Source organism: Capsella rubella, unplaced genomic scaffold (genome assembly GCF_000375325.1).
Source record: "Capsella rubella cultivar Monte Gargano unplaced genomic scaffold, Caprub1_0 scaffold_4, whole genome shotgun sequence".
Taxonomy (NCBI): Eukaryota; Viridiplantae; Streptophyta; class Magnoliopsida; order Brassicales; family Brassicaceae; genus Capsella; species Capsella rubella.
In genome coordinates this window covers 10018747-10030039 of record NW_006238920.1, presented here as the reverse complement: position 1 = coordinate 10030039, position 11293 = coordinate 10018747, and the positions used below count along the sequence as shown (strand labels likewise).

General features: G+C 34.1%; 3 protein-coding genes across 3 annotated transcripts; 1 reads left to right on the top strand and 2 right to left on the bottom strand.

Moving 5' to 3' along the window:
• Nucleotides 1-507: 507 nt before the first annotated feature.
• On the bottom strand, nucleotides 508-1455 carry LOC17890334 (transcription repressor OFP6). Its single transcript, XM_006296353.2, has one exon. The coding sequence runs from the start codon at nucleotides 1274-1276 to the stop codon at nucleotides 719-721; it is 558 nt and encodes a 185-aa protein (XP_006296415.1). The 5' UTR covers nucleotides 1277-1455; the 3' UTR covers nucleotides 508-718.
• Nucleotides 1456-2873: 1418 nt separating this feature from the next.
• LOC17889698 (HVA22-like protein j) lies at nucleotides 2874-5307 on the top strand. Its single transcript, XM_006295558.2, has 9 exons — nucleotides 2874-2940; nucleotides 3043-3141; nucleotides 3238-3297; nucleotides 3392-3490; nucleotides 3924-3980; nucleotides 4113-4176; nucleotides 4259-4393; nucleotides 4479-4562; nucleotides 4789-5307. The coding sequence occupies exons 3-9, from the start codon at nucleotides 3266-3268 to the stop codon at nucleotides 5092-5094; spliced, it is 777 nt and encodes a 258-aa protein (XP_006295620.1). The 5' UTR covers nucleotides 2874-2940; nucleotides 3043-3141; nucleotides 3238-3265; the 3' UTR covers nucleotides 5095-5307.
• Nucleotides 5308-5374: 67 nt separating this feature from the next.
• Nucleotides 5375-9375, bottom strand: LOC17887829 (transcription factor E2FA). Its single transcript, XM_006293879.2, has 13 exons — nucleotides 8928-9375; nucleotides 8065-8254; nucleotides 7921-7974; nucleotides 7668-7842; nucleotides 7472-7526; nucleotides 7315-7367; nucleotides 7181-7231; nucleotides 7026-7074; nucleotides 6842-6907; nucleotides 6674-6750; nucleotides 6049-6301; nucleotides 5834-5903; nucleotides 5375-5739 (listed from the first exon to the last, which is right to left on the bottom strand). Exons 1-13 carry the CDS (start codon nucleotides 9198-9200, stop codon nucleotides 5642-5644), a joined length of 1464 nt encoding a protein of 487 aa, XP_006293941.2. The 5' UTR covers nucleotides 9201-9375; the 3' UTR covers nucleotides 5375-5641.
• Nucleotides 9376-11293: the final 1918 nt, after the last annotated feature.

The following is an 11293-nucleotide window of genomic DNA, read 5'->3' as shown; positions in this document are numbered from 1 at the left end:
AAATAAGTATTTTCTAAAGGTTGATCTCCATAAACTAATTCGTCATTGCAAAAAATTTCACCACAAGCAAAACGGCAAAAAAAACATAAGTTATATTATCCATTGGAGAAAAGTGAAGAATATATAATGCATTTTTGACAGTAGTATAATCAAAACATGCACGGTTCATATCTGGAATAAAATATACCTAACATTCAATTTCTTTTTTTTTTTTTTACTGCCCATTTCGTACATTTATCAGTCTTGACCATATCTTACGTGAAGAACTGCACAAAATGTATAAAATGTATGACTGTCATTAAAATCTTAATATCCGTAGTCTGATTATAAAAAAAAAAAAAAAAAAAATTCACGTGGACTTGTTTTGGGGAAACCTTTCACGTCATCGTCCTATTGAGAGTCACGAGTGGCATGCACAAAAAAGATCTTTAAAACTTCTAATTCTTTTTCGATTTTGGCCCAACACAACAGCAAAAATCAACATAGAAACATGTAGCCATAGCAATATTATTATAAATACTTTTCTACCATTGTCGTGTTACATTTGGTTAAAACAAGAAAGATAGGAAAATCCCAAAGCTAAGATAAGAAAGTTAAAAGCACAAACCCAATAATGTATTGACACGTCGTGTAGCAGGTAAAATGGATAGTCAACGTGTCAATACATTATTGGTGACGTGGCATAATTCTTAGTTAAACAATACAAGAAATTAAAAGGTTACATCGTTCGGTGGTAGTGGTTACGGTGCGAGGCACGTGAGCCATGACGGTGGACGAGCGGAGACTCTTGGACTCCTCCACGGCGTTTGACGGCGGCGGAGAAAACTCCGTCCCAGATTTCTGAGAAGGCTCGGATGATGATGCCGTGGTGGTAAGGCTCGTTGAGGGAGAGGAAGCAGTGGAGAAGCTCTCTGAGGTCGTCTTTGGAGTAAATCTCGTTCTCGAGAATCATCTGAAGCATAGACTGACGGAAATCGAGGTAAGGGTCGTCGGAGTCTTTTTCAACGGCTACGGCAGCGGTGGTGGGTGTGGCGGAGGAGGAAGAGGTGTCGGAGAACCAGTGGGAGGTGGATGGGACGGCGGAGGAGGAAGAGGCCGTTGTGTTGGAGGAAGAGTGGCAATGGCCGTAGCTAGAGGAGTAGTGACGGGGCTTTTTGGGGGAAGGGTTGAAAAAAGAAGACAAGTTTGGGAACTTACAGTTGCTACAGCCAATGTCTACAACAGAGACTGCCTTAAGGACCATCTTCTTCTTCTTGCCTTTGCCGGTCGTCGTCATAGCTTGCTTGCTTGCTCACTCTCTTTGTTACTACTTACTATGTAGATGAAATTGGTATTAGAGAGAGAGAGAGAGATATGGAGTGAGTGAGTGATGAGGGAGAGAGAGAGAGAGAGACTACTTGGATTGGTATTAATAAAAGGTGCATGTGGTGACTGAGATGGATTAATGAGAAGTAAACTCTTAGCAATAATATTTAATTTGATGTTCAACGACAGTTTATAATTTCTTTTTTAAGTTTTGTGATCGTTTTTAAAACATTAGTAAATGTCTATATGCATGACAGCACGAGCATTAATTTGACATTTACTTACTTACTCCACTGGTTCTATACTTCTATTAAAGAATAGTATTAGATATATCATAAATATATAGGACTACTATTAGAGTTTAATATACTAACAAAGTAAGGAAAAAAAAAAGGTAAGGAAAAATAAATAAATTAACAAAGTAACAAGTACATAATGTATTAATGTCCAATATTTAAGGTTTTTCATTATGATTCCAAATTATAGTTGGCCAATGTATCTATATATATAATTTTATAAGAAAAAACTAACTTTGATGTAACAAGTTGTGTATAATTAGTAAATTACACATGAAGTTTACAATATCACAGAAAAGTTGTAGAATTTAATTTTATAAGAAAAAACTAACTTTGATGTAACAAGTTGTGTATAATTAGTAAATTACACATGAAGTTTACAATATCACAGAAAAGTTGTAGAATTAGTCAATTAGGCTCTCAGTAGAATTTGTTTTAAAATGTATTTTGTATTGGGCCTTCATGAGCTTTATAAAACGCATTACAATGACCCTCGACAATGTGTCACTCAAGACGGATATAAAACCCAAAGCCCGTAGCTCCTCCTACCACCCTTCGATCTAGCTTAAAGACATCCAGACCATACTTTTAGTTTACTTTATAACAACTGCGGCAATACAATGGTTTTTTAATTTTTTTATTATCTATAGTGTTATAAGTAACACTACTACTTAGTTTTAACTTGAGTATTACTTATTTATTAAATTACTTTGGCTTTCAGTTTGAACCATTTTAGTTAGATTACAGTGAAAGTCTTAAAAGATAAAATCATCGTAAGTAATCATTTGAATAATTAAGGTAAAGGTTTAGATATACTCCCATTAACGTGTTGACTATGTTTCCAACACATAATTGTTTTTGCCATTTTTTGACTAGGTCTGCCTATCTAAAATAAAAAACTTAATATTTGTAAATCAGAATAATCTGTTTATAAAGATTTTAGTTAGTGTGACTCAGCCAAAATTTCAATTACTAATCTTGAATTGGACTTTTATCTTTTGTAAATTTCCTATGAAGCAATGGACAATGTTAAAATCTCAATCACGAGAATAGGAAGATAACGGTCAAACGATAAACCCGTTCCTCGTACCCACAAAACTATAGCGTTTGTGGCAAGCAATTTTAAAACCGTTTACTTTTTTTTTTTTTTTTTATTTTTTTTAATTACAAGAATCGTTTAGGTCTCCCATTTGTTGTATACCCTCAGAAGTATTTTGCCAATTATAGAAATCACGAGTCTTCATAATCTTCTCCTTATTTTTTCCTCATTTTTAAGAATTCAAAGTTTTTTTTTGTTTTGCTTTAACCGGAGAGACACCCTCTCCCTAAATATATATAGGTTTGATTACAACAAATTAACTTAGAGAGACTTCTCTTTTTTCTTATAATTATACAAATTCGGTAAGTGACAAAACATAGTTTGATTGATCTCATTTTGCAGTTTTGATCCTTTTTCAATTCTTCCGGAAAAGGATACGTTCAAGAACCCTTATTACAAGGACGAGAGATCTTCCCAGACGTCTTTGATCTTCTTCAATAGGTTCGTTTGCATTTGTTATAGAAAATAAAAGAAAGAAAAAGAATCCATTCTCTAGTTAATGTTGGATCGGTTTTGTTTGTGTTTGTATATCATCAGGGAATAATAATTCTGATTTTGGTCGAAGATGTTGGGAGATTTCATCATCAGACTCCTTGTGTAAGTCGTCCTATACCCTATCTCTTTGATTATTTTTAGTTATAGACGATCAATGTGTATATATGTAAAATTGAAATGGTGATGGATGGTGCAGATTAATATTAGGGTACACATACCCTGCATTCGAATGCTTCAAAACCGTGGAGAAGAACAAAGTTGATATCGAGGAACTCAGATTTTGGTGCCAATACTGGTATTTCTATATATATTTTCTCATCATCCCTTTTATAATTTTAAAGTTTTGATATGTGAGTAGGTGTAATTTATGTGTCATGTGTATAGTTTTATTATAGTGGGCAAATCGATTTTAGATTGATTACCAAAAAGATTGAAGAAATACAAAATTCTGTTAAGTTTGGTGTACATGTTCATTGTTAGAAAAATCTTTTTGAAAATGCTACTAATCTTTCTAACAAGTCTTCTTGGTGTCTCTAACTTTTATTAATATATATTTAGTTTTGATAATTAATCACTGATACAATTCTATTTAAGATATTTTTATTGATGTCCTAATGTATGTGATGCACGTATTTTTAAAAAAAAAATATATTATATATATAATAGTTGATTGTCAGAATGAACTGAAAAATATTAATTTATTGCACATTTTGTATATGAATAATTAGGATACTCTTGGCGGTAATTTCATCATTTGAGAGGGTTGGCGATATATTTATCTCATGGTAAGTACGTAAGATTTATTTATTAGTTAGTTCAAATTCATGTAATCATGTTATACAATCATACCCGTAACTAAATCCACAATTCAAAAATGCATAAAAAGTATTGATATATATGCCATTATTATATATCAGGTTACCGTTGTACGGAGAGATGAAAGTAGTCTTCTTCGTATATCTATGGTACCCCAAAACAAAGGTAAATGGACTTAGTATGTTGCTTTTGGACAAGGTTTAATTTGTAAGGTATAGTAATAACTTGACCAAAAAAATGAATGAAGGGAACGAGACATGTGTACGAGACATTGTTGAAGCCATACATGGCTCAGCATGAGACAGAGATTGACAGAAAGATAATGGAGTTGCGAGCTCGTGCTTGGGATTTTTTCATCTTCTACTTCAACAACTTTGCCCAGGTCTTCTTGTTTCTTTGTTTTCTCATCCTATTTATACGAAATTGTTATAACGTTATCAAAATATTAATATGATATCGATGCACAGGCTGGTCAATCTACCTTGATCCAGGGTTTTCAGTACGTACTCGCCCAATCGGTCCGGTTCTCAGCGGCTGCTGCTAACCCACCGGTACCAACTTATCGCTCTAATATTAGTTAGCTCACATGCATGAAGATTGTTTGTGTTTAATTAGTTTTTAGTATGTTCCACTTTAAAACTGATTCTACAATACTAACCATTTTGAACAGATCTAGTGTTGTTCTTTAATTATAAACGTAAACGTCAACGCAGTTCTGTGTTTACGCTTGTATGTGTTTATCAACTAATATTTGACACAATTGTGTTCCTGCCAAAGCCGATGGAGCGGAATGTGAACGTGAACACGCAGTCACCAGTAGAGATGGACAATGAACCGCAGTCACCGCGGGCTCCAAGACCGCTGAACAAATCTCTGTCTGCGTTGCGATCACTGGAGAAGCAAACGAGCAGAGGGAGGAAGTGGCCGCCACCAACACCACCTCCAACACCAGGACGAGACTCAGCCGGACCATTCACTGGAGACGACGGAGTCAACATTCCTGATACTATTCCGGGATCACCCCTCACCGATGCTCGAGCGAGGCTCCGACGTTCTAACTCTAGAACTCAGCCCACAGCTTAGTAACGTACATATTTTACGTGACTCACGAAAATCCTTCTCTATTTGTTAAAGGAGATATAGGGAAAGAAAAGTGAAATGAAAAGTTTTGAATTGTTTAAAATACAAAACAGATTGATTTTATTTTTTCTTGTTTTGTCTTGTAAATTGAAGCAGTAAGTATTAATACAGCGAGAATATTTGTGTGCTTGTTTTGCTTAATCTTCTCTGGCTAGGTTGTTTAATCAGGATACCGGTTAGCATAGAGAACATGGTTTATACTTTATACAATGATGCATTTGGATGGTCAAAAATTATACTCAAATAGTGTACCAATGCAGCCGATGTAGTGCATTCTCTGTTAAACTTACATTAGTTTTTCGTAACTGGTGCTCCTCTACAACATTACTCTAGCGATAAATGAATTATAATCTAATGGTACATTGTATGGAACGCACCTGTCATTGATTCATACAGGTTCTGTATTTGCTCCCTCCTTGGATTTGATTTTGGGAGTGTTGTGAGGTAACACCTTTGGGATCAGAAGTTGAGATGCGTGTTTGGTATTGGATCATCTTGGGGTTGAGTCAACAGCGGTTGGCGCTATTTCGCCCATTACCGGTGGTGGAGTACCCACGTCGGCTATTCCATAATCCCAATCAATACCAGCTTTTGCTATAGTTAAGGATTGCTTAAATTATCATATGTTGATGGATAAATTGAACTATACGAGAGAAACAGTATGCAAATATGCAAAGGATACAGTCGGTTTTCCAAATATCTGTCATGCTAATTTCAGCATTTGAGAGAAGCCAGTAGTCCGACTCATCATTCTGCAAAATTTAAGAACGACATTTACATGAATATAATTTTAGAGTCATAAATTCATACTAATACCTTCATGTGCACAACTTCATAATTCTCTGTTTCATTCTATTGTTTTCTCGAGTATCTTAAATAAGCAGGAAGATGACTTACTTCGATGTCAGAGGGAGTAATCTTAAGCATTCCTCCTACTTGCTCCTGCAAATAATTAAGATCAGAGGTATCGCCGGGTTGAGGATGAGCATGATCATGAGACACCTGATGCTCAATAGCATTTCCTGTGTTATTAACAGTTAAGGCTTCAATGTCATGGTGTCCAGTAGATCCTGAGCTAGAAGCAATAGGCAAGCATGCTGGTGGTGCTGGAACACTCCCATTTGTGTCTTCGAACTTTCCTTCAAATTCGCTGAACATGAAGTCAATGTAAAAGCATGTAAACAAGAGTGAATTTTCCAATTGAAAAAATGTTTTCCGATGTTCAGTTATCTGTATACCTTTATCAGTGGAGTACATTGAATGCAAAGAAATGTCAATAACAAAGTTTTAGATTATTTGTTTTACAGCTACTTCAGGAGGAATGCTTCTAAGTGTTGCTAACTGGGAAAAAAATTCTAATGAGTAAAACACCAAACTAAACTATTGTATGTTATGACATTGTCTTTCATTATCTTAAATATGGGTGACAACTATTCCAATTTTAAAACGAATTTTGCTTTGATATATATATATATACACACTTTGAAAAGATAGAAGAAACGAAAAGCCAAGGCATAAATACCTGACGAGGTATACGTCAATAGGTCCCATTGTACTTCTAAGAATGATCCTGTATCTCCTTTGGGGGTGGTCAACCGCCTGTTAAGTAGAGAAGAAACATTATTAGAACATATTGGTATCTAACAAATAGTAGCAGAGGTCTTCAAAAGTCGTTGAAAGAGAGACTAACTTCATCTGGATCAGGCACCTCCAAAGTTGTGCCATGAGGAGCTTTGACGGCTATCAGAGTCTGGTTCTGCAGAAAGAGCAAAGAGAGAGTTAAGATATAAGTGAAGAAGTCTTAGGATTAACATACATACAATTTATTGATCAGCATCCCTAAGGATTAAACAAATGAATTTCAAAAGACAGACCTGGAAACCTGGCAAACTCTTGATATCCTCTTCAGTAACAAATAGCCATCTGAACAATGTGAACGGATTGGTTAAGTGTACATCATAAGAATATCACAATCTCATAGTAGAAACAACCTAGCCATACAAAACGATGGAAAGACAGAATTTTTTACTTTTGATTCTTTTCATTTTCGCTCAGATCTCTTAATCTTTCCTCCGATTGTCTGAAGAAAGTTGTTAAGCGTCAGCATTGGTTGAGTAGATTAACCACAACAACCCAAAACTCTCTAAATGAATGCTATGAAACCTGATTTGATTATCTAATGCTTGCTCCTGGAGGGAAAGGTTTTCGATTTCTGCCTGCAAGGAGAAAACAAGATCATTAAACAAAGCGAGAATCTAAGTGCAATCTATGTCATGATTACATGTGCAATGAAGTTTAAGAGTATGCTAGTGCACTACACCTGTAATACAGATACGTCAGCATCCACATCATCAGGACTCGAAGCATCAACGCCCCTAATCAAGTTTATTTATCATCAAGTGAGTTTACATGTAGTAAAACGATTAAGGAATATCCCAATGAAGGAAATACGCAGACATATTTGGTACGAACTACATAAGCATACTATAGCTAAACTATATCATAAAAGTCCTCACTTCCAAAGTATTCGATTCTTGAAAGGCTTTTCGATGAGATCTATCCCCTCCAAAACGTTTGTAATATCATATATACGTCGTTTCTGCACCTCTAATGTTTCTGCAGCTTTGTTTAGGTCCAGCATTCCATCTTTGGCTTGTTTAATTAGATTGACGAACTTTTTTGTAAGAAGACCTGACAAGCTTTACATCAGCACCTTCACATACACTACAACATGTATCAAACGTAACAAGATATAGAGTTGCTAATTACCGAGGGAACTGTCATAACGGCAACTTCCTGAAGGAGTAAGTGTGACAGGAGAACCTGCAAGTTTACCGGGAAAATAAGAACAGTCAAGAACACAAAGGATAAGAACATCACACAGGTTAACCAGCGACCTACTATCCTACTTACCAGTATTCGTTGAGATGGGTGTTTGGGGAGCTGACTTATTTCCTTTGGCCTTTGACTTGATGTTGACTCTGCCCGCCTTTGAAGGAGTTCGACAGGGACTGCTGGGTATGCTAGTGAAACCAGAGCTTGTTGTGAATCCATTATTACATGGAGCAACAACTACATCCATTGTCGACTTTCTCTTCCGTGACTGCAGAAAATTAAGGTCTTATTAACTTGAAAGAAGTTGGTATCCAAAAGATTTTAAAGCATCTACACCCAATTATCTTGTATTAAACATCAGAATCTTCCACAGGATTAAGATCTACCTGAAACATTATACCTGACAAACATGTCAAGCTTCTTACACCCATACTAGCTTAAGAGAATACTTCTAGGATACTTACAGGAAATAAAAAAATAGTGTTGAAGCTCAAAATATAAAATGGGTAGAGATGACAATGTAAGGGGACTAAACGGGTCGTATAAAGAACAACATTGACAAATTCACTGATTACTGAAGGGAGTAGAGAAATTGAAGTGCAATTTCACACACAATTCATCATCCCAGGCAAGAAAATTGCAGAATCAGAGCTCATTTGACATAGAAATTGAAGAAATCGTAGCCTGATTTTGAAGATTTGCGTCAATTGGGTGTAATTGAAACACACTATCAGACAAATTGTGGGCGAAATGTACCATCATGAAGCTAAATAAACGACAAAAATTGGCATGAATCCACAACAATCTAAAGCTGCGAAGCGTTAAAATCAGACTCAGAAGCAGCAAGTAGCAAGCGAAATCCGAAAACATCGTCGAATCCTAAAACCAATCTCACAGGGCGAAACCCCAAAATCGAACAATCAAAAGCACCCAAAACTCACAGGAGATCTAACAACGACAGCATCCTCCTCCCGATCTACAACACCACAGCCATTAATGAAGCTCCTATCGCTGTTATTAGTGAGCGAAGGAGTAAATCGATGGTAATCATCCGAAGGGTGAAACGGCGGTTTTGTTGAGGCAAAAGCTAAGTGACGACGAATAGGTGGCACGACCGGCGTAGAAGTCACCGGAGCCGAAGATGACGGCGGATGGTGCGGCGGCGGCGGTGGCGGCTGAGAAGAGCCGGAAGAAGATCGTACGAGACCAGACATGGATCGTAGTGAAACGTGAGTCGGATTTGTTAGATTCCGATGAAGAGAAGAGCGACGGCGATTGAAGAAAACGAGGGTTTTAGTGATAGAGAGAGAGGGAGGAGGAAGAAGAAGAACGAAGAAGGAAAAAAAAAAAAGGGAAGAAGAGAGCAGAAAACGAGGGAAGGAGGGAATTTTATGTTGGGATAGATGTGGAGGGAAGCCTTCAGCAATTAATAATTATTAATAAAAATATATAAAATTCTTTTTTTTGTCTTTCTATTTGTGCCCTTGAATTTTGTATTTAGTTTTAGATTGACCCTACTTACTTTACGTGAATTGCTTTTTGTTCCTTTTAGTAACGGGAATATTGAGATTTTTTTGGGTGTTGTCTTTTATAAGGGTGAAGAAGCAGATAGAGAGATACAGATAATTTGATCTAGAAACTTTGTATTTTGAATCTGTGAATTGTGATTTATATATTTGTTTAAAGGTGTAGTCGGTAAACAGATATCTGCAAATATAGATTGGGATAAATATTTTTGTTTATATAGTACATGTGCTGCTGTTTCCGTTATGATATTAATAATTATATAAACAACCCACCAGTTTTTGAAATTTATTTTTATCCTTTTGTACTGATTTGTGGTTGTTGTGTATGGATGGCAGTGCGAACTGATAAAGAAAAAAAAAGAAGATGAGTGTAGTAGATAGGTCAGTGTTGGGTATTATTGGCGATATAAACGGTAAAAATGTTTTGACGAGAAGAAAAAAAATGGGAAGTGATACAAAATCATATATATAAAAGTAAGGTTTCACTCTCTCCTTATTGGTGGAATAATATTTAATGCTTTAATTTTTTTTTTAAAATAAAATAAATAAATGTTTATGACAATCATTCAATGCAAAATTTAATCACATTATAAGTTATAATCAAATGGCAAAGAAAAATGAAAGGAATTAATCATATATCATTCAACAAAATAAATAAATAAATAAATGTTTATGACAATCATTCAATACAAAATTTAATTACACTATAAGTTATAATCAAATGGCAAAGAAAATGAAAGGACTTAATCATATATCATTCAACAAATTTTATAAGGCTTATTGGTGGAAAATTATTTAAAATCATATATATAAAAGTAAGGTTCCACTCTCTTTATTGTTCCATTTTGTATTTATTTTTTAAAATATAATATTTATTTTAACCAAAAAAACACATTTAATCATATACATTAATTCATACTTTAAATTCACACTTTACTACTAAAATGAAACTGAAAATTATATAAATTTCCAAAGACTATTGGTTTTCTTTATTGAATTCCAATTAAACGCACTATAAATTATAATTATAACTCCTCTAATTTAATTATTTTAAAAATGTAACTTACATTACTTCTTATCATATAAATAGCCATTCTCACATCCTTCTCTACCATATCTCATATCTTCATTATTCTCTTTGTTTTTTTTTTAAGTTCTTGCATGGAGTGAAAACTCATTTAAAATATCATTGTAAGAGTTTGATTAATTATTTAGTTTAAACTTTTGTTTTCAATTTTATTGATTTTTTGTTTTAATGTATTTCCTTATGTCTTCATTGTTTTTTATATTTTTAAATGTAACATATGTATAATAATGTTTAAGGTTATAAGAAAATCAAGCTAAAGAAACCATCTTCATTCTTTTACTTTGGATGTTTGTTTCTTTCTCACATATTCATGTATATTTAATTTATTTTCAAAAGTATGTAATTTTTTAACAAAATAAACTTTTTGTTATATAATTATCAAACCAATTTGTAAGACATTCTTTTAAGAATAATGATTCTTATATTTAGTTTGTGATTCAACATGTAATAATACAAAGAACATTATAATTTGTCTTAACTTTGAATTTTATATTTGATTTCCTATCTAAAAAACAATTTGATATTCCATTTTCTATCTATTATATACTACAAGGATGAAAAATATAATTAAACCTAGAAATATAACTTAAATTAAGAGGAATATAAAAAGAGATTAAAAATAAATTTATTTCTTGGGAATTTTTAAGGTTTCACTCTCTCCTTATTGGTCCATTTAGCATTTATTTTTTAATTA

Coding starts and splice junctions, on each gene's coding strand:
- LOC17890334 (XM_006296353.2), bottom strand. CDS start 1,276: ATGACGACGACCGGCAAAGGCAAGAAGAAGAAGATGGTCCTTAAGGCA.
- LOC17889698 (XM_006295558.2), top strand. CDS start 3,266: ATGTTGGGAGATTTCATCATCAGACTCCTTGT. Junction 3,491..3,923: donor AGATTTTGGTGCCAATACTG/GTATTTCTATAT, acceptor ATGAATAATTAG/GATACTCTTGGCGGTAATTT. Junction 4,394..4,478: donor ACTTCAACAACTTTGCCCAG/GTCTTCTTGTTT, acceptor ATCGATGCACAG/GCTGGTCAATCTACCTTGAT.
- LOC17887829 (XM_006293879.2), bottom strand. CDS start 9,200: ATGTCTGGTCTCGTACGATCTTCTTCCGGCTCTTCTCAGCCGCCACCG. Junction 7,975..8,064: donor ACCCATCTCAACGAATACTG/GTAAGTAGGATA, acceptor GTAAACTTGCAG/GTTCTCCTGTCACACTTACT. Junction 5,904..6,048: donor TTACTCCCTCTGACATCGAA/GTAAGTCATCTT, acceptor TAAATTTTGCAG/AATGATGAGTCGGACTACTG.